The sequence below is a fragment of the Enhydra lutris genome, unplaced genomic scaffold (assembly GCF_002288905.1).
Source record: "Enhydra lutris kenyoni isolate GAN:26980312 unplaced genomic scaffold, ASM228890v2 scaffoldscaffold44, whole genome shotgun sequence".
Classification (NCBI taxonomy): Eukaryota; Metazoa; Chordata; class Mammalia; order Carnivora; family Mustelidae; genus Enhydra; species Enhydra lutris.
The window spans coordinates 8,639,505-8,662,365 of NW_019154128.1; the positions used below are offsets into that span (position 1 = coordinate 8,639,505).

A 22,861-nucleotide genomic window follows, 5' to 3' on the forward strand; every position below is an offset into this window, starting at 1 on the left:
GCACCCAGGTATTAAAAATGGGTTGCCCACAAAGAGTGGCAGTTGAGGCAAGGGTGGGTAGGGTGGGCTGCGGACAACAGCTGCAGTGTTGGGTGCCATCTGGAGCCCACGTAGGGAGAGTGATGACTCCGTGTGTGAAGGCTGCAGAGGAACCATCCTAGCTCTACACACACACACACACACACACACACACACACACACACACGAAATTACACTGGTTTTGAGGGGAAAAGCTTCTGAGAGACCTATTTCAGATAACTCCGAGGTGATCAAACACTTCAGAATCGAGACGTCGCAGAGTAAACACAGCCCCAGTAGTGCCCCAGCAGTGCACCCCAGCAGGTGCACCCAACCTCAAACCAGCCGGAGACCACGCCCCTCACCCCCAGGCCCTGTGGTCGACGTCTGCTCACTCCCAGGCCCGCTTTCCTGGGAGACAGGGTTTCTGGATCAGAGTCTTTGCCCATTGCTCACATGGACTTCCCGCCTGGTGGGAGGACACGGCAGAAACCAGTGCCGGCATGCTCCAGCACTTGCCCACAGGGGCCATGCTTCCAGGACAGCAGACATCACTACCACACAGAGCTCTCTCCTTAAACTGCATGCCAGAGAGGCATAACCACGTGCTTGTCACTGAGGAGATGGAATAATGGCTTCAGCATTTTGAAAACCTGTACTGAATGACCTAGGGTGTGTTTCTCTAGTTAATAAACCATTCTACCGGTGTACCAGAGTCTGAAACTGCACGTGTGTAGGTGACTGGTCCTCACGTACTGTCCGCACACGTACACTCAGAATTATGTGGAGGGAAGTGCTAGGGAGAAGGAAGGGGGTGGAACCTGGCCTTCACTGAAATCCCGGAATGCAAAGTATCCTGCTGTGTCCCATTATGGTCCCTAATGCTTGCCATCAGCAAAGTGGCCAGCCGCGCCTCCTCCTCCGTCTGAGCCGCTGAGGGTGAAGGAGCCTCCTCGTGTTTCTGGCTGAGCTTTGGTCTAGCCCATCCATGTCGCCTGAATGCCAGGCCCCTGAAGGAGTCTCCCCCGTCCTCTCCACCCAGCTCTGGTTCTCGCCCTTGCGTGTCAGCAGGCAGCATGAGGTCAGGGGGCAGGGCCTCTCCAGGGGGCTCCTGCAGGCTCACTGCTGTTTGCTTTTGACTGAGCCCTTGGGCTGCTTCTGTCTCCTTGTTACCTGCAGCCCACTGGGAAGGTGCCTTCAGACAGCCGGCTTGTTCAACCCCTCGTCTATGTGGAGCGCCTGGAACTCATCAGAAACGTCTGCAGGGATGAAGCCCTGAAGAATCTCTCGCACACCGCGGTCTCCAAGTTTGTCCTGGACCGGATATTCGTCTGTGACAAGCACAAGATTCTTTTCTGCCAGACTCCTAAAGTGGGCAACACCCAGTGGAAGAAAGTGTTGATCGTGTTAAATGGTGCGTGCAGGGCTGGGTGGATGTCTGTGGTCAGTGGACAGCAGGGTTTGCCTGGCTGGGGGCATGGGGGCTGGGAGGCAGCAGCCTGGGGCTGGGCAATGGAGGCAGCAGAGCAGGGCCAAAGGCAGGGACAGTTGTGGAAGGGCTGGTAACCTTATGGATGGTTCTCTGGAGTGTTTCCCCTGTTGGTGGTGTACTTTCTGTAAAGTTTTTCCGGCGAGATAAACACAACACCAGGCAAAGTGGGTGCAAGGCAAGATTTATTAAAGGCACTCTCCGGCGGAGTTTCAGGGCTCAGGAGGAGGGGAGCCAGGAAAGTTGCGCCGGGAGGAGGTGGGCACCCTCGGGCGAGGTTCCAGGACTCTGGAAAGCAGAGTGGCGGAAGTCGTGCCTAAGGCAGGGAGGAGGGGCCTTTTAAGGAGTCTCGAGGGGAGCTCAGGGGTCTTTTGGCAAGTTTCCCTTATTTGGATATTTCACCTGCTCGTCGGGGTCCCATTGGTCCATAGGAGCCCGGGGCAGGGGTCTCAGATTCCTGCTTGGGCCTTTGTTCTCCTGTCCGAGCTCAGGTCTTGTGGCAGGAACTTTCGCCATCTTAAGTATCCCTGCCAGCCCAACACTTTCAAAGCTGGTGGCTTGAAAGTTTTAGATACTGAGGTTTTCAAAGGGCCACATCTGTGGTCAGAATCTCCTTTCCTCACTTTCCAGAGTGGAATTCCTGTCTCAAGCAGTCTGTCCATCCCCCTCCACCAGCCCCCTCCCCTGCGCTGATCGCTTTTCTTCTCTTCGGTGCACTGCCTGGGCACCTTACTGGTGGTTGGCTCTGTCCCGTTACGTTGAGGCTCCACACTCACTGGCCTCCCGGCTGCCCCTCTGTAGGGGAAGCGCCTGCACCCATGCCTGGGAAGGGAGCCCTACCAGGTGGACCTGGGGGCCCCTTCAACCACAGGTGAAGTATTCTGTGCCACATGGCTAGAAAGAAGGGTCCCCATTTTATACTGAGCTTCCATATTCAGAAGATTGAATCAACTTGCTTCAGGAAATCGGATGTTTATTTGGGAACAAATTAGGTCGTTGAAAAGTGACCTCATACTCTACTGGTTTTGATTACTCACTGCTCTTTTCAGATACCATGTTTGTTTGTTTAAACCCCAATTACCCTGCATTGGTCCAAGATAATTATGGGCTCTGTCTGTTAACTTCAGCCTCAAAAGGAACATAATTCCCTTCAGCAGCAGTTGACTCCAGGCCAGGATCAGCCCTCAGAGCTCCGTGGGAGGCAGCCCTGTGGTCTCTGTCCTCCAGCCCACCACCCCTGCTGCTGTGCTCAGAGTGGGTGGTCCACGTCCTTTTCCTGGTTGCTTCATTTGGCCTTTTTGTGGTTGTTGGGCGAGGGGGGTGGGAGATACTTGCCTCAGCTTCTGGTGTATAACTAATGTGATTCTTGAGTAATCTGACAGTGTATTGGATTTTTGATATCCAAAAAATGAGGTCACAAATCAAATTTAAAACAATGAATACACAAAAGTCTTATAAATCTGCCACCACAGTTCAAAGCATTAGACTTTAAAGAAGTAAACACCAATTTAGAAGTACAGGATAAAAATGGGGGCAGGTATACATGGAGGGTTAAGGGGGTAGGAGAAGAGTAAATGAAACAAGATGGGATTGGGAGGGAGACAAACCATAAGTGACTCTTAATCTCACAAAACAAACTGAGGGTTGATGGGGGGAGGGGGGTTGGGTGGGGGGGTGGGGGTATGGACATTGGAGGGGATGTGCTATGGTGAGTGCTGTGAAGTGTGTAAACCTGGCGATTCACAGACCTGTACCCCTGGGGATAAAAATATATGTTTATAAAAAAAAAAAATGGGGGCAGGTTTGCCAGGTCATAAAATAGAAGATGGGCCTTGTGGCTCTCTTCGGTCAGCCCTAGAGACGCCTGCATGGGGACAAGTACTTGAGCAGGTCCAGAGCTGGTTCTTCCATTACCCCTCAAGAGCAGATGTTTGTCTGGCTCATTTCGTGGCCATCCATAGCACTTAGCACAGAGTTCTGGAGCTTACATCCTTGGGAGGAGGGGTGAATCAAACAGTCAATCCAGTGGCTGCTGGTAGATGGCCCAACAGAGATCCTTCCCTGCCAGACTGCAACACGACAGGATTAACACAACGATAGACGGGAAGGTTTGTGGAGGCTTGGCTAGAACCTTCGTGGATATCGATGCTTTGTGTCTATTTGTAAGAGAATGAAAAACCCGCCCAGTCCACCAACCTGAGGATGGGGTCCACCCAAGACCCCAGCACTGACCTGGGCTCTGTGGCTTTGATCCTGTCCTGCCTTCCTAGACACTTTGTCCTCCTCGTCCCCTGCCTCAGCTATATCACACTATTCCCACAGCATTGGCCAGGTTTTCCCAGCACCAGTTGGCTTTTCCACTTGTAGTCTGGAATGTGGTGACATTGCCTAGGAACCACCTTAGGCTTAGGGATGTGGAGCTGGGAGACCCAAGCCCATTGGGGATGATGGGCCCCCAATGGGGGCATCAGCCAGCAGTATGTTTCTTGGTCCTGCTGCTCTGGCATTTCCCCCCAGTTTCAAAGTAGAATGAGTATTGCTCATTTTAGGAATCCTTTCTGCACACAGGGATCTTTTTTTTAAATGTACAATTTCACCTAATTTAGGTGTTTTGCCAGGGGTAGGTATTAGCAGTGTTTACCGCCGCCCCCCCTTGTTTCCTGCTCTCCCCACCCCAACTTGTCTGTTTCCTGTAGTTGGCTTATGGATTACCAGAAGCTTTTCTTCACTCTCTCATCCTGCTGGCAGAAGCAGTTGGAATTAAAGGACCTAAACTGGGATTTAAGGGGAGCTTGCAGGGAACATGGGGGCCAAGGTAAGAGACCAGGCATCTTCCTTTAAGGGTAGCACTGAGGCAGCCAACCTGTTCTCCCATGTTTCCTTCCCAGGAGCTTTTCCTTCCATTGAAGAGATCCCTGAAAATGTGGTTCATGACCATGAGAAGAATGGCCTCCCTCGTCTATCTTCCTTCAGTGATGCAGAAATTCAGAAGCGGTAGGAGTAGGTTCCTAAGGGGAGGGGAATTTGGGTAAAACCCGAGGCTCATGTCTGTCCTTGCCATATGCCTCAGATTGCTCCAAGGACGGCTGGGGCCTTTTGGTTTACATTTGTGAGAGGTAGCTGAGCACATGCCCCATGTTCAGTGCATTTAAATTCACAAACCTTTGTGAGAATTTCAGAAAATCTTCTCCACCCTTACCTTCATACAGTCCATTAAAACAAAGGTTATATAATTTTCTTAATAGAAATGAATAGTCATTTTTGTTCTGCTTTGATTCTGTTAAGTTTTATGGATTCTTTACTGAATATAACCTTTAGGTCACAGGGAGGGGATTTGGATTACAGGGGAACCCCACTTAATTTTTAAAATTTTCTTCCAGAGGCCTTGCATCTGCTTCCGTGGTAGCTGCCGGGAGGACAGGTGGTGGGGACTGGACCTAACACAGGCAAAGAGAGTCAGACTTCACTGATCACAGCGAGGATAGAGACTAGGCATGTTAAAAATGACTTAGCTAGGAAACTGAAAATTTCTTGTTATTAGCTGTGAAATGACACTGCAGAACAAGGCTCAGAAGGATCTGAACCCATGAGCGGCAAGTCGATGTCAGGGCACCAAAGGAACTTTGACCTCCCTTGCTTTTTGGCTATTTGATTCTCATTACTTCTAGTGCTGATTGTTTAGTCTTCCCAGTTTGTGCAAAACCTGTAGAACGCAGGTGTTAGATGCGGCATCTGAGAGGTCCCCAGCTAAGTGCGGGCCTGTCTGTCCGGGTGAGCGCTGGTGTCTTGGGGGCTCTTGTGAGAGAAGATGAGCTCAGGCGTATAGGGCCATGAGCCGTTTTCCGGCATAGAGTAGGCACCGTAATTACGGCGGTGGCCAGTGTTGTCATTATTCTGTCAGCAGCGTAACAGGCCTGTCCCACGGCTGCCTCTGCGCCACCCCCACCACTGTGGGCAGCGCCCTGGGCCACCTTCCTGCCAGCTAGAGCTACAACCTCGCCGCTCCCCCTCTCACCTGCCCCCTACTCTGGCTGGCCCTTCCCCTGGCAACTGCGAATTGTGTTTATACAGAGGTCCCTTAAAGTATCTTCCTCTGGTCTTCACCATTCCTACCTCACTCAGGGTTCCTGACCTTATCAGGTCTGTATCCCAAAACAAGTCTTTCAAACATCTTTGAAGTTTTGAAATATTTGAGTATCAGTTGAGCTAAGTAGTGTCTTCACGGTGGCCCTCTGGGGTGATGAGTCTTGTGGCCTGGGACAGTTAATGGTTTCTGAACCTCTCTTTCCTCACCATAAGGTGGGCCATTAACAGGCTCTGCTGCCGAAGGCGGCTGGGTGGATTCAGAAATGCGTGGAACTCGCTCTTCACCAGAGGGCGCGTTCTGGCCGCCGCGGCCACTGCCGCTCCAGCAGGCACTCTGCCCTCGTGCCCCCTCACCCTGGCTACCACTGGCAGCCAGTGGCCTAACTGCATGTTTCTCTTCATTTCTCTTCTTAGCTTGAAAACGTATTTTAAGTTTTTTATTGTCAGAGATCCCTTCGAAAGACTGATTTCTGCATTTAAAGATAAGTTTGTTCACAACCCCCGCTTTGAGCCATGGTACAGGCACGAGATTGCCCCGGGCATCATCAGGAAATACAGGAAGAACCGCACAGAGACCAGGGGCATCCAGTTCGAAGATTTTGTACGGTACTTGGGCGATCCAAACCACAGATGGCTGGACCTTCAGTTTGGGGACCACATCATTCACTGGGTGACGTATGTTGAACTGTGCGCACCCTGCGAGATAAAGTACAGTGTGATCGGTCACCATGAGACCCTGGAGGACGATGCCCCCTACATCTTAAAAGAAGCCGGCATAGACCACCTGGTGTCTTACCCCACCATCCCTCCAGGCATTACCGTGTACAATAAAACCAAGGTGGAGCGCTACTTCCTGGGCATCAGCAAACGGGACATCCGGCGCTTATATGCACGTTTTGAAGGGGACTTTAAACTCTTCGGGTATCAGAAGCCAGATTTTTTGTTAAACTAATGTATAGAACTGTGAATTCAAATATCTGTTAGACCAGAGGCTAACCAGGTGGGAGATGTGAGCACAGAAAAGTCCTGTCCTCCACTCCACTCTTTCTGGAGACGCCGCAGCCTCCCATGGACCTGGGCATGCCTCGGCCGATGAAGCTGGACCCTGACCGTTACAACTTAGTTTGGACATAAGGTGCACTGAAGGCTCTGGCAGATCCCCCCTCGGTCCCCTCCCCTATCAATGCCATTAGGCCTTTACTCTCCTCAGAAGGGGAATGGGACCAAACATTTGCAATCCGACAGTCTAGGAAGAAAAATTACATGGTGGAGGAGTCATTTCCCTCCTTTGTCAGACCCACTAGAGGCTCCCCTGGAGAGGGAGGTGGTCCCGCCCGTCACTGAAGGATTGCAAGAATGGCACCCAGCACTTTGAGGAGAGATGGAGAAGCTAATGGTCTGCAAAAATCACAGGGGGCTAATACAGGATCAAATCTGAGTAATAAAATTACACCTGGCTTTCATCTTGGCGCTGCTATAATCACAGAGGCAAACCATTCTTTCCATGACTCTTTTGTTCCTGTGAAACTCAGAGGTGACCCGAGGGTACTTTTCAGCAGTCCATCTTTCCAGGATCTATGCCTAGGTACCTCTAGTCCATGTTTCTAAACTGCCTGCCAAACAGTTGTCTCCCCTCAGCCCAAGAGATGCAACTTTGGAAAGGGGTGTGTATATTCTTGTGTATATTCTTTCCACCTGAGAGAGGGAACATCTTGGGGGGCCTTAAGGGACATGTAGCAGGGGGAAAGGGAATGCTGGTTGGGTTCTGGCGCTCCAGCTGCTGTGGGATTGAGCACGCCTACTCTGATTATTCTCCTCTTTGTTGCCTCTGGATGGACAATGCCTATCTGCAGGGCCCTCCGAGGCCAGAGGCAAGCCTGGGCCCCAGGCCGGCACCGCAGAATCAGTGCAGTGTACACATGCCAGTTTCCTTTCATCTCCTCAAAAGACTTACCACTGGACCCATTTCTGATAAGGCCATTGTCCTGGACTCTTAAGTTGGATAATCAAATTCACCAGCAATAAAACCCCGGGCCGAGGCGTCTTCCAGGCATGGAGGCTTCCATAGCTACTGTTTCAGATGTCTGTGACAGTGAGGGCTCCGGGGAGACCGGCCAGGCTTCCCTGTGAGAAGTCCTGAGGGCCCGAGTCCGTGTGGTGCCCACGAGCCCAGGTTTTCTTAAGGCAGCCTCAACCTCCCCCTTCTCCAAATGGCTTCCTGAGTTTGTAAATGTGAAAGTAAAAGGAAATAAAAAATATGTGCCAAACCTGCCATGTGCTGCAGTTCCAGGGAACGTGCTCTGTGGCTACATGTGGTCCTTGAGGCCCGGCGGAAGTGAGGGGCGGCTCTGGCCGCTTAGATGGCTGCTGGTGACAGGACTGTGGAGGGGAGGCAAGGCTTGAGCGTGACCGTTGGCTGCGTTGATGAAGGGCAGCCAGTGTGGTAGCCTTTTATCCTCAACTGACACGCAAAGGATGTAAAGGAGTTATTTTCTAGGAAGTTTTAGCGGAGTCTTGTTAAAATCATCTCATACCTGATGAGCTGATTACCTCTTTCTGTTTGAAACGTAAGTCTGAATAACATGTGAATTTAAGGCCTTAAAGTCAGTCCTAATTTAAAAAGATAGCACTTCCTTTTAGAAACAAAAGGTTGGACACTGGGGTGCCAGCCCCACCCCCTACTTCTGGCATTTAGATTTAGGTCATTTTTCTCTAGCATTTCGTTCATTTTCCTAACATTTTGCCAAAGGAGTAGAGACTGCCACCACAACCTCTCCTGGGCATTCCACAGTGTGTCCAAAACCTGCATTCCTGCAGCCCTCCCTACCCAGCGGGGCTCCTGACCCTGCACGGCCCCCTGGAACTATGCAGCCCCTCAGCCCTCACCATTCACTGAGGACGTCTGGCTTCCTTCCACCTCCAGAACTCACTGCCTCCCTTCGGAGCCTGAGACAGCGTCCATGCCTCTGTCTCCTGAAGCAGCTTTATCCTCCGACACTGCTCAGAGGGAGATTAATGGCAGAAACCTGGAGCAAACCTGACTGCCTCTTTCCTGGTGTCCTTACTGGCAACAGCCAGGACCTCCCTCTCCCAACAGTCCCAATCAATGGGACCCTTCTCCGCTGCCCCCCACACTCCCCCACCCCACCACTGCTGTGAGGCCAGGCCAGAGGGGTGCCCCACCTGCCAGGGAGCATGTCCTCTGCCTCTGGGTAAGGAAGAGATGGGCAGCCAGAGGGCAACCCCTGGGAAAGTCTAGATGAGAACTCAGAAGTAACATTAAGCCCGGATTTAAAAGAAGTAAGAAGCCACTCTGCGTCCCAGGAGTGGTCTTAAGATAGGAAGGGCAATCCCTATCTTAAGTTTAAAAGTTTAATGATTGTAGGCTGACTTAATAGGGTTGTATCTTAAGTTGCTTTCTCTTACTGGATTTCTCTCCTCACACATTTTAGTTTTATTGGTCTTAGCTCCAAAAACCATTACAGTGAAGGGTTGAGAGCCAAGATGAAATTTGATTTTCATAGTGGCTAACTGTACATAGAGATGCAGCAGATCACCACATGCAGGCAGCCTTTAACTCAGGGGTGTGGGAGGAAGAGCCTCTGACCAGGGAGGGGTCCCAGAAGGTTCTCAGGGATGTTGGTTTCCCATGCCCCACACTCGACCCTTCACCTTTCACCCTACTCCCCCCACACCCCTACCATACCCCTGCTTCCCCCCCCCTAAACCCCAGTATGGCCTGTTCAGCCGGAATCCCCCGAAACAGGAAACAGCAGAAACCTGGATTAGGAGAGGGGAATAATCAAGATGGTGGCTATGTGAGAAGAAGCAGGCCTTGCCACCCCACTGGATGAAATTTAACTTGTTCAAGGTACATATTCTGAGCCTTACCACCAGGGTTGTGAGGTTCCAGACCTGAACCCGGGACAACAAGCTCACAAGAGAGGAGAGGCGTGGGAAGTGGTGGAACAGGGCAGCACAGGCCCCCTGGTAAGTGGGGAAAGTTTCAGTGGAAGTGGCAGGTATATGGGAAGGATCAGGGAAGGTGTAGGGAGCAGAAAGTATAGCTTTGCTTCCTTGCCCCCAGGGCAGTCTCCCTGTCAATAGTTGTTACCCTAAAGCCATCTTAAACAAGACTTGGATGAGAATATCACATCCATAATCTTTCTTCTCCTCAGGCTGAGTCACTGTTCACCTGACAAATCTTAATGGGCCTTTGTTTCAGGTATTTTTCAATCTTATTTCCTATTGTCTGGAATCTTTAAACACTCAATTTTTATAACAAAACAGTCTATTTTCTCTTTGTCATTCTTATCCCAGGTGACAGTTTCACTCAATATTGTACCACAGTGTGACCTGAGTCTCAATCCTTCTAGTCTACAATATCTTTTTTTTTTTTTTTTTGCAACACTCAGCACCTAACTAGTAGGTCATATATATAAGTAACTAGCTCTAGTATTAAGGTATTAATTTCTTTATTAGATAGGATAACACTAGCTTTTGTAACAAACACCAAGATTTCAGTGGCTTAAGACAATAAAATGATTTTCTTGCACACATAACAACCAATAGTCTTCCTTGTAGGCAGGGATTTTTCTTCCATTATATGGTTCCATCATTTCCAGGGTCTCATCCTCTCCTTCTAGGAGAAGGGTAATGAGCATGGAGGAGCGCTGGAGACATTATTATGGACCAGTTGGGCACATGTCTCCTACTTCATTCTTTGGGAACAGAACAATTTCAAGGGAGCTAGGAAATGTTATTCCTGGCTTAATAGTTATTGCCTGGTGACAACTCCACAAATTTGTGGGGGATGTTGACAAGTTGGTAATAACCCCTATGTAACTTAGTGCTTTACCATTTATAAAGCATTGTAAAGTAAATAATAACATGAAGTAGGCCTAAAAGGTTTATTATCTCCATGTCATAAAGGGAGAAATGGATATAGAGATGTTAACTGGTGCAGGATTATACAACCAGACTGCTGGTTTCAGATCCAATGTGTAAAGAGTTTGCAAGTTATCACTCCTGCCCTTAAGACAATAATAGCAAAAAATGAAAGAAAAAAAACCCTGAAAATCAATACCTTTTCTTGTACTCATCAGAGATGTGAGGTTGCAAGACAAACTGCTGTCGTGAAATTTGTAGGGAAGGGTGAATACAGAAATTCACAGCTGAGCTCTCCTTACCTAAGGTAGAGGCTACCTGAGTCAAACTGGCAGGATCACTCAGATGGCAATTTTAACAAATTACTGGGTGCTGAGTGTGGGTTGAGTGTGAGAAACTCCTGGCGGCCACAGTCATAGGGGATTTTCCAGAGTTTCAAGGGTTTTACCTCCAGGAATTCCATCAGTTTCTTAAGGCAAAGAGTCAATAGATACTTCCTGCCCGCTCTGGCAGGTGGAGGAGAAAGATAACCATTTTGAGATATGCCCTAAACATTCTCCATGAGAAAGCCCTACTTTCTAGGGGAAGAGACTTGAGCAGAGCCTTCCCTGACTTCCTGCAGGGAAGAAGGGCTTTAATCCAATTCCAGCCCCCTCAAGCCTTCCTATCTCACCTTAATGGTAAAACAACAACATCAATAATAGTAATAATACCAAAAAACCCTTGTGAAGGTCAAAGCCCAGAGACACAGGCCCTAAAAGACAGATTTAATTATTAGAATTGTAGAATGCTTCCACTCCGCTACAGCTTGCCACCATATCAACAGGAATCAAATGTAAATGAGTTAAAACTGAAAGAGCGGAAAGAACAAGGTGTAGACTGTGAGGAGGAAGTCTTAGGGAAGACCCAAAACAACAGAGGACACACAAGCAGGGACCCTAGAGGAAGCTGAAGCCTCTGACCCCTACAGTTACAACAAAAGTTAAACACAGTCCAGCTCCTAGCCAGATTAACATAAACTCTCACAGTAAAGGCCTTTAGGGCTGGAGTTTAACAAAAAATCACAGGGCATGCTAAACAAACAAGGAAAAAAACCCACAATCTGAGGGCATTGCCACCAAACTCAGATATGACACGGATGTTGGGATTATCAAACAAGGAATTTAAAACAACTGATTAATACACTGAGGGCTCCAATGGAAAAAAGTAGACCCCATGAAAGAACAGATGGGTAATGTAAGCTTGGAGATGGAAACTAAGAAAAATATGAAGAAAATGCTAGGAATCCACAACAATGTAACAAATTAAGAATGCCTTTGAAGGGCTCACCAGTAGACCCTGAAAGGTATCTGCAGCTCTATGGTGCTGTTTAAAGGCCGACTTAGGTTATTTATTCATGTATATGCAAACAAATTTAAGGACAACTGCTAAACAGTTTAAAAAGCAAATGTAATTGATATTCTAAGAGAAGAGATAAAATAGAATAAGACTAAAGAACTAGCCGTAAGCATATTGCTCTGAGAAATTATCTGGAAACTAGAAGGATGATAAGAAAAATAGCAGTGGTGTATTCCCCAGTCTCCAGTGGGTCAGTAGATACTAGACCGTTGTGACCAAAAGCTGTGGACTTCCAGGCCAGGGACCACCCCAGAGGAAGGCGTGGTCACCGCCCTGTAGGTCAGGAAGTCGGGGGAAACCCCAGTACCTCCAATCCGCTATGGCAGAAGTGAAAACCTGTTTCACCTCCCCCAATATATACGCACGAAACCTCATGATTCCTTAATTTCCTGATGTTTCACAATTTTGGCATTCCCACTGATGGTATCTCTTACTGATCTTAAAAACAGCCAAATATGGGAACACATAAAATTTTGGATAAATCGCAAGTGGTTCCTTAGAAGGAAAAGGTCAAGAGCCTCTGACCTGCATGGTATTATTACACTCTCGAGTATAAGAAGATGAACAGGAAGACTGATGTGAAAATACCTATTTTACGGTTGGGGATATCGCAGAACAAGAGCTGCAAAAGTTAAGCGGGCTTTAGGGCCACCCCTCATTCACCAGCAGTTTCTCCGCCAGCTTTGTTTCACCATCTTCCTCCAGGGGGCGCTGTTTCCTATTCTCGATCCCCTGCGCCCCTGCCTGCCCAAAACCTAGGTTCCCTTTATGTAAGCAGGGAAGTTCCTAAGATTCTTAGCACAGTGATGACTGTTCAAAACACTACTGTACAGAAATTAGGCCCAGGATGTACATGGACATATTTCTCTCTGCTAAATTACCCGTAGAGAATAAGAGGTCAAATCAACTGAGGGATCATGGAAAATCTCTGAGCCATGGAAACAGAAATCTTATCTATTTCATTAAATGGTAAGCTCTAGAAACAAAGAGTGGAATCTTCCCTTCTCAGGAGGTTATTCTTAGTAGAAACTGCTGAAGCTTGCAGTTGTTGTTGTTGGGTGGGGGAGGCAATGGTAGTGGTTCATTTTAAATCTGGAACCCCTTGCTTTCGGTCTTCATACGATTCCCCTGTGATTTTACTCACGCTCACCCCAGGGATAGTTGGTGCAAATCAAGCTAACTGTATGTCTTGTTCAGAAAGGAATGGGGACCGACTGTGAGTCCAGAGCAGCTGTTCTGTTTGTGGAGGCTGGTCTTCAACTGCAGTGGAGAAACTGACAGTCCACTGCGGAGGGCTCAACCTGCCCCTGCCTGGGACGCCTGAGTGGCTCAGTGGGTTGAGCAGACCTGCTTTTGGCTCAAGTCATGATCCCAGAGTCCCGGGATCGACCCCCAACATGGAGCCCCGCATCGGGCTCCCTCCTCCCTGAGAAGCCTGCTTCTCCCTTTCGAACTCCCCCCGCTTGTGTTCCCTCTCTCGCTGTGCCTCTCTCTGTCAAATAAATAAATACAACCTTTAAAAAGATGCCTCTGCCCGAACAGACACTCCTCAAGGCTTTGGTGTGAGTTTCAAAAGAAATCTTTCCCCTATCTGTCAACAATTGCATACTCACTGACATTGATAAAATCCAGCTAACTGAAACCGAGCAATGAATGGTTAGGCATGTAGTTGTGAGCAGTTTTCTTATTCGACAGCTTCTCAAACTTACAGTTAAACTAACCATTTTACAGAAAGGCTTTCCTGCTTAACAAGAGCCCAGCAACCAGTAAAAATAATATATGCAGTAAAAGCTTTCTGTGTGTTTGTCTGTGTGTGCATGTGCGTCTATCTGTAAACATATGCACATATCCATCTATCTGTAGTTATGTGTAATTTAGGTTCATTTCAGTAGGCCTATAGGTTCCAGTCTTGGCAAACAGATAGGAAATGCATGCTTTACTTTCATGTGCTCACTGGGGTTTTCCTTCTGTAAAAGCTATGTGCTCCACACATTGGCTGGTGTGTTGCTTCCCCTGTTACTGCATACACACTTCACTGACAACCTTCAACCTGCACCACCTAAAATAATTGTCTCCTGCGCACGGAAGTCACAGCATCCTGTTGATTTTGCCTTCCCAGTATTAATGGAAGGTGGCTTTAAAAATGTAGGTGGGAACCTGAATGTGAATGCAGTCACCCTGAGAGGCCTGGTGGATACAATCCTTTAATGCCATAAAGTAAAGAGGAGAGAGGTGTATAGTGAGTCCAAGAAGTGGGGACATGGCTTTTTCAGAAAGAGCCGTGAATGAAGACAATATAGAATAGGTATGATGGTTTTATGCCTTTAATTTCTTCTTAGCCTACTTGCTTGTTTTTTACCAGATGATTCTGGAGAATGGAAATCAATTGCTAGGTGGCATATGAAACCGAGTTATATATTTAAAGACTATTTTGTGAAGAAGATTTGCTAGGGCATTTTGGAAAGTATTTGTGAAGAGAAATGTCCATTTTAACACTGTGCAAGCTCAGGCTCAGAGTTTCCGAAGAAGAAAAAGGCCACGGAGGTTTTGTCCAATCAATAGCCTTATTACTGCTCAGCCAATAACTCCATTAACACTGAGAGCTGGTTTCCGCTTTTGGCAACAAGTTCTAAGTTTGAAAAATGACTGATGGTCACTTTCTACAGGCATCCACACTATCTCCTGCTCACTGTGCATCTGTGTCCCAGATGGTTGCAATGTTTCCCATAGTTTATTTTTATACTCTACGAAGCCTGTAAAGTCTGTGCCTGATTTAAAAAACAAAAACAAAAACACACAAACCAAAAAACATCTGCTAAGGGCCAGTGTATAAATGAAGTGATGGGGGATGTTAACTGTGTTGACCAGCTTTCACATCACCGTCCTATAGGAATTCTTCAACCGTCATTCAACTTTAATGCATAGAGAGTCCTACTCATTTTGGCATCAGCGTGTTTTTGCAATACGATTGTAGTGTAGGTATAATTGTGAGAATAAGGAGCAAGTATACTCGGTGCTCATCAAGGGCTGGCATCAGAGTCTATTGGGTAGAATAAGGGTTTCGCCATACAAAACATCTTGTTTTGTTTCTTTCCCTCCATTAGCATATGATTAATTACCTCACCACTGTGTGTTCCTTTTGTTTTTTGTTTTTGTTTTTCAGTAAGAATAATAATGCCAGCTACAATGCTGGGATGTGATGCTATGAAACCCAATGACATTTCCTCAAGTGTTAGTATATTAGAGGAGATACAGGCTAAAAATACTTACAATCAGGAAGACCTTGGATGCTTTAGTAAATAATAAAGCTATAGAATTTATAATGAAAGCATTCTTCACTTTAAGGTTGATAAATGGACACACCAATAGGCTTTCCAAAGTACTATCAGCTCAGTGACCATATCAGAAACAGAAGGACGCATTGAATAGAGCATCCCAATATTCTTGCCATCGTTACCATCAAATAGGAATCATTTTGGAACACTCAACATAAGATCCACAAAGAACTTGTTATCTAGTGATAGAGCCTATCTTCAGGGAACATACACTCTAAATCAACTAACAGTGTCCTTTGGGTAAATGAGAAAAATGTAAAATTAAGCAAATATATTTTTGGAGAAGTCAAACCTCTTATAGGAAATAATCTCAGGATTGCTATTTAAATGCCAGCACCATAAGTCTATAGTGGGATGAAGTTAAAGTAGTTGAAATAAGAATAGACATTAAGATTGGATCAAGAGGGCTGACAGCACACACACTTACCCCTCCTTCCCACTTCTTTCATTATTTCTCTCCAACTTCCTTCTTGCCCAGCAACCCAATGAGCAAGTTTTCCTCCTTCCTCTATTAGAGGCAGAGTACCATAAACAAGAACAGCGGCTACTGACATGTAAACAGGGAACCTAACGATGAATGGGTATACAATCAAGAAACATCAGATACTTGGAAGAAAATGCACAATCAAGGGGAAACCAAATTCCCTAACAATAACAGAAAAAATTATATATTTATAGAACAAATCAATAGTAATGCCAGAGAGAGAGAGAGTATGAGTTGGGCCCGGGGGAGAGGGAGAGAAAATCTTAAGCAGGCTCCATGCCCAGCGTGGAGCCCAATGGAGGGCTCAGTCTCATGACCCTGAGATCATGACCTGAGCTGAAATCAAGAGTCATGCGCTTAACTGACTGAGCCACCCAGGCCCCCCTGACAGCTAATATTTTAAACCAATGATTGAAAGCAAGAAAGATAATTTTCTTATCTTTCTTTGTCTCATCTGAGCATAAAGCAATGTTGCCCATTATTTTCTGTGCCCTGGAATAGTTTGTATAAGATCTTTGTTCCCCAGAGATTTCAGAAACTACACCTAAACCACTAAATGTACCTTAAACCTTTGGCAGGGAGAATAGCATTTTGAATTTTATTTCATTTTTTTCCTATGGTTATTGGTCTGTACAAACTTTTCACTTTACTTTCAGCCAACTTTGATAATTTATATGATCATGTATCTCTTTCATCCAACTTTTAAAATTAATGAAGTAAAGTAATATCTATTTCTAATTTAAAAATCTTTTCTGTATCTGTACTTAAGCCTTACAGATACCTCATTCGCCAGCTTTTACTTTTAGGCTTTATGGTTAGTCTGCTGACTTCTTAGGCAGCTGTAAATTGAGCAATTGCTTCTAAATGTTTTCTACAACTGCCCATAGAGGACAGGCTTTTCTGTACTGGGTGAGCTACAAATCATGTCAAATAAAGATAACCTTGTAAGTAGGATCTTCTAGAGAACCATCAGACTATCAAATAATGACAGTTCCCTGTGAATAAGGCTTTAAAGGAACTCCCTAATCCCATTCTTCCTTCTTCAATGGCTGGCAGGTGCTAGGTTTCACTGTGATTGTGGGCTCTTGCTTTTCAAGGTTACTCTGGGGCTAACAAGAGCAGAGAGGACTAGGGACACCTTGGTGGCCCAGTCAGTTAGGCATTAGCCTTCAGCTTGGCTCATGATCTCAGGATCCTGGGATTGAACCCCAAGTCGGGCTTCCTGCTCAGCAGGGAGCCTGCTTCTCCCTTTCCCTCTGCCTCCTCCTTTGCCTGTGTGATCTCTCTCTCCCTCAAATAAAGAGGCAAAATCTTAAAAATTAATTAATTAATTAATTAAATTAAATAAAAAAGGAGGGAGGAAAGTAGACCAAGCTAAAACACCAAAGAGCTTACTGTTCTTACTGAGATTCCAACATTTATCTTAAATACATCCTGGATTGCTGCAAAACCTTGCCAAAGTTAAAAAAAAAAAAGTTGATTCTGAATTTTTTTTTTTTTGCCAGTTTTCTCATTGCTTTTATGGAGAAGATAGTGTTTGAAGGTACTTACTATATATTTCCCTTCATGTCACCCTCTTATTAGCTGTTTAATGGCTGTAGAATCTGTAGTGATAGTCCCTACCTAATTTCTGATGTGTGTCTTCCTTCTTTTTATTGTTGTCCATCTTGCTAGAGCTTTATTAATGTTAATGACTTTTTCAAATTAAACATTTTTTGTTTCATTGATTTTTCTCTTGTTTTCCTATTTTCAATTTCATCATCTTCTACTCTGATCTTTATTTTTGCCTTTCTTATACATTTTCTGAAGTTATTTTTCTCATCTTTCTTTCTTTTTTTGTCTTTGTTTTTTTGAGATAAGAACTCAAATAACTGATTTGAGACCTTTACTCTTTTCTAGTGTCACCACTTTAGTACTATGAAATTTCCTCTCAGAATTGTTTCCAGGGTGCCTGAGTGGCTCAGTTGGTTAAGCATCTGCTTTTGGCTGAGGTCGAGATCCCGGGGTCCTGGGATTGAGCCCCACATTGTGCTCCTTGCTTGCCAAGGAGCCTGCTTCTCCCTCTCCCTCTCTGCCTGCCACTCTGCTTACTTGCGCTCTCTCTGTCAAATAAATAAATAAAATCTTAAAAAAAAAAAAAAACTGTTTTCAATGCATCCCACGTATTTTGATATGTGTTTTAATTTATTTTCAGTTCTGCATATTTATTTTAAATTTTCTTTGAGACTTTCTCTTTGACCTATGGGTAATTTAAAAACAATTTTTTTTATTAACATATAATGTGTTATTTGCCCCAGGGGTACAGGTCTGTGAAACATCAGGCTTATACACTTCACAGCACCCACCATACATAGCACATACCCTTCCCAATGTCCATAACCCAACCACCCTATCCCTACCCCCGTCCGCCCAGCAATCCTCAGTTTGTTTTGTGAGATTAGGAGCCTCTTATGGTTTGTCTCCCTCCCGATCCCATCTTGTTTCATTTTTTCCTTCCCTACCCCCAAGCCCCCCACTCTGCCTCTCAAATTCCTCATATCAGGGAGCTCATATGATAATTGTCTTTCTCTGATTGACTTATTTCACTCAGCATAATACCTCTAGTTACATCCACATCATTGCAAACGGCAAGATTTCATTTCTTTTGATGGCTGCATGGTATTCCATTGTGTATATACACCACATCTTCTTTATCCATTCAACAAACCTAAAATAAATTGCAGCATAAAGAATATATTTTCTGACCATAATAGACTCGAGCTACAAATTAGAACAACAGAAAAATTAAACAACACACTTCAAAATTACCCGACCTATATTTAATTTCCTCATGTTTATAACTTTTTCTATTGTTCTAATTTGTAGCTTGATTCTATTATGGTCAGAAAATATATTCTTTATGATGCAATTTATTTTAAGTTTGTTGAAATTTGTTTTATGACCCAGGTTATGGTCTAAATTATGAATATTCATGAGGTTTTTGGGGGGGAAATGTGTATTCTGCTGTTATGGGTACAGTATGCAATACATATATCAATTAGATTCATTGGTTGATTGCATTATTCAGATTTTCTGTATCCCCGCTAATTTTTAGTCTGGCAGTTCTATTAGTTGCTGAAGAAGGATGTTAAAGTTTCTAAATATAACTGTGGATTTGTCAGTTTCTTTTTTTTTTTTTTTTTTAGCTCAGTAAGTTTTTGTCTCGTTTCTTCTAAGGCTCTGTGGTTTGGTTGACACACACTTAGGATAGTTACATCTTTTGGTGAATTGATTCTTTTATCGTTATGCAATACCTCTCTTTGTATCTGGGAATTTTCTTTGCTCCAATTCTACTTCATCACATATTAGTAAAGTCCACTGTCTAAAAAACTAAAATTCTAAATTAAAAATAAGTAAATTTTAATCATTTAAATGTAATATCAAGAATGAAATAGGAGATATCACTACACATATTTTTAATAATCTTAATTATTACACTTTAATTTTTAAATTGATGTTTCCACGGGATATATTTTTACATCCTTTTACTGTCAACCTGCTTAATGTTATTGAATTTGAAGTGAATTTCTTTTAAACAGCATATAGTTAATCTTTTTTTTCAGACATTCTGCCATTTTCTGATGTTGGATAGTATATTTGCTAGTGACAAATTCCTTTAGTTGTCCTTCATCTGACGTCTTTATTTCCCCTTTATTCTTTAGGAATATCTTACTGGTGGTAATGAACTTGCAGCTGACTTTTTTTTTTTTTTTTTCTTTCATCACTTGAAAAATATGTGTCACTTTCTTCTGGTCTCCATGGTGGCAGATGAGACCCACTGTCATTTTAATTGGTGCATCCCCGTAGGAAGTGCTTCATTTATCTGTGCTTTCAAGACTTTTTTTCTTTGCTTTTGGTTTTCAGAAGTTTAATTACAATGCCTGTGGTAGGCAAAATAACACCTCCAAAGACATCCAGGCTCTAATGCCTATTACCTGTGAATGTATTACCTTACATGGCAAAGGGACTTTGTAGATGTATTTATTAGGTTAAGGTCTCTGAAGTGGGAAGATTATCCTGGTTTATCTGGGTGAGTACAACCAAATTTTCCAAGCTATAGTCAGAGAACAACGTGACAGCTAAAGAAGGAACAGAGAAATGTGACATTGCGGGCTTTGAAGATGGAGCCAAGTAACTGGGCAGCCTCTAGAATCTGGAAAAGGCAAGGAAACACATTCTCCCCCAGTCTCCAGAATGTAGCAACCTGATTTTAGTCTGATGAAATTTATACGGGATTTCTGACTTACAGAACTATAAGGTAATAAGCTTGTTATGTTTTTAATTTGTGGTAATTTGTTATGACAGCTATGGAAAACTAATACCATATGTCTTGATTTCATTTTCTTTGGGTTTATTTTATTTGAGATTCATTATGTTTTTTGAATCTGCAAGTTTGCATCTTTCACCAAATGTGCACTGATTATTTCTTTTATTTTTTTTAGTTCCACTTCCCTTCTTGTCTCTTTGGGACTCCAGTGATAATAATGCCAGATCTTCTATTATTCATAATTCTGTAAGACTCTGTCCCTTCTTCTGAGTCACTTTTCGCTGTTTAGTTTGGGAGAGTTTTATGGATCTATCCTCACATTTATCAGTTCTACCCCCTGTCATCTATGCTATTAGAGAATATACTCTGAGCTTACCCAGGAACTTTGAGACTGCTCTGTTCTAATTCTGTAGAGACTATTCCCATTCTGTCAATTGTTTTCAGACCCACTGTACAGGTTTCCACACAAGTGGGGGTCCATTTTTGCACTCTTCTTTCCCCTCCACAAACTGCGTATCTCATGTGGGGCCTGTGAAGGCCTTCTTTTTGGCAGATGGTCTGTCCTACTTATACATACTTTAGGTCTTGTGGGATATCTTGCCACTTAGTTTTACTGAAGATGTGGTCCATAGATTTTCTTTTTGCTGGCTTCATTTTTGTATCCATTTTTAGGAGGAGATTTAAAGGAGAGAGAAAATTATGATGCCATTAGAATTTTGCATCCTTCTTTCAGAATAAGAAATCCTTCTTTTTATTTTTTTCCTCAAATTTATTATTCTGAACTTAGTCTTGAGTTGGGATTTTTGACCCTGAGATTCAAACTTTAATTCTAGCCCTTATCCCTCAAACATGGTATTTATGTTGGCCTTTCTAGAGCCTAAATGTGGCCATTTCAAGTAGATAGACTTGAGTTGCCCCTTGTTCTGAATACTTCACCACAGAACCCAGCTCTGACAGTGGGTATCCTGTCCAATTCAGCTATGCTCCCAGGTTCCCTCTGAGTCTCATGGAAGAATCGTTTTATTTATTCTCCTTCCTTTATAGATGAGGAAATTTAGGCTTAAATAAATTAGGAAAAAAATGCAGATTCCCAGAGTTTCTTCATAACAATATGAACTAACTTACTAGTTTATCTAATATGAACCAGTAATCTCTGGCAGAAATCAGTCCTGCACTACTTCCCACTGAGCCTGAATAGAATCACAAAATCCTCATGAACACAATGTACATGGCAGTCACTTTTAGAAACTCCTAACCCCTATCCAGTGCTCTTTCTAAAACGAACTGTATTCTTGTTTTTAACCACGGCAATAAATACACTTAACTTTTATCTACGTATACCATAATACTGCCTTAATTTTTTGTGTGTGAGGTTCACTATGATCCCTAGATCCTTTTCTTTTGTTATCTCAAATAGAAAGAAAGTCCCAATTGTTTTTTTTTTCACAGTTTCTCTTCCTCCCCTTCCTTCTTCCTCATTTGTGTACTTTTTTCTTTTTTTCTGAGCATTCCTCCCCCAGCCCTTTTTAAACAACAAAGTGAGTGATTTAGAAAAGGAAAACTAATTTAAAACCCTAAATGTGTACAAAATTGCCCACCAACATCTGTGAGCAGATCAGCGTATTTTTTTCCCAAGGCATTTCATAAAATCTTTTAACAATATCTTCAGCATGATTTACATGGATTTGAGTGTTTTTTCCACCCACTTGTTAAGCCATACTATTTATTAAATTGCACATTTTTATGCTTCAGCACATCTTGTACTGACTATCCAGTGAGAAGAGACTTTTAATGTTTTATTAATGACTCATTCATTTGTGGCCTGTACCTTCCTTGCTCTCACTGTTGTTGCATTATGGGCTGCACGAATGAATATTCATTTGGCTCAGCATGTAGGTTTATAAAATCTGCTACCTAAGTCTTATTTTGTAATCAGAACTTCTCTCAGTGATTTTATCTACCTCTTTTCTTCCAGTTTATTTTTTTCTTTCCTTTTCACTCAACTAAAAATAATACATATAAATTTTCTATCCACCTCATACGCTTGATTTTTTTTTCTTTTCTTTTCTGGTTTTCTGCTGAGACTTGCAATATATCAAAATACCTGAATCCCTTTTATATAATCAAGTTAGCTATAAAATAAAATTGAGAGGAGTGTATCTAGGTCCCTTTGGGTTGAGAAAAAGCAAGTTCTCCATGTTAAGCAATATTGCAAAAAACATATAAATACCTGGAGAAGAGTGAGGGAGTTTCATATTTTTCAAAATTGAAAAGATGATTTTCATTTTTGTCCTGGATCTTTCTGGCCAGTACAGGGCTGGGATGGGTCCCTACTCTTGGGCACATTAACCAGAAATCCACCCAAAGACCTGAAAATGACTCCTTTCTAAAAGAGACTGTTTGATGTTACAAGAGACAGGAGTTTGTCCTGCAGCATTCCCATGCCCAGGAGTGCTGCCAACCCTAGGCCCTGTTACGAGCAACATCATCTTGCACTGAGGAATGAAGGAATGAATTATATACTGTACACTGATGAGGGTGCCAGGTAAAGCTGGTGTTTTGCAGCTGTCCTGGCTGATTCTCACAACACCCCCTTGAGACTTGTATTTTGAGCCTATTTTATCAAAGATTGTCAACAAAGTTGAAGGCATGAAACTATTAAGTATTAAGGTGGAAACAAAATTCAAAGCCAGATCTTTTAATTCCTTATCTCAACTTTTTCCCACCATTCCTCTGTGATGACATCTTCTTGTCTGTTCTCCCTGATACCAAGACGACAAACACTTAACAATAGAGTATGTAACTGTCGTCTATTTTAATGTATTCTTATTCTTAGATTTTGACCTTTCTTGGCTTTT

General features: G+C 43.9%; 1 protein-coding gene across 2 annotated transcripts in view; it reads left to right on the top strand.

The window, feature by feature from the left end:
- LOC111155860 (carbohydrate sulfotransferase 10) overlaps positions 1 to 8,969 on the top strand; it is a 33,505-nt gene extending 24,536 nt beyond the window's left edge. For both annotated transcript variants that reach the window (XM_022516281.1, XM_022516280.1), the window contains exons 6-8: positions 1,198 to 1,432; positions 4,396 to 4,501; positions 6,008 to 8,969. In XM_022516281.1, the coding sequence (XP_022371989.1) occupies positions 1,198 to 1,432; positions 4,396 to 4,501; positions 6,008 to 6,545 (879 nt within the window). In that variant the 3' untranslated portion in view covers positions 6,546 to 8,969. The remainder of the gene's footprint in view (positions 1 to 1,197; positions 1,433 to 4,395; positions 4,502 to 6,007) is intronic.
- The last annotated feature ends 13,892 nt before the right edge of the window (positions 8,970 to 22,861 follow it).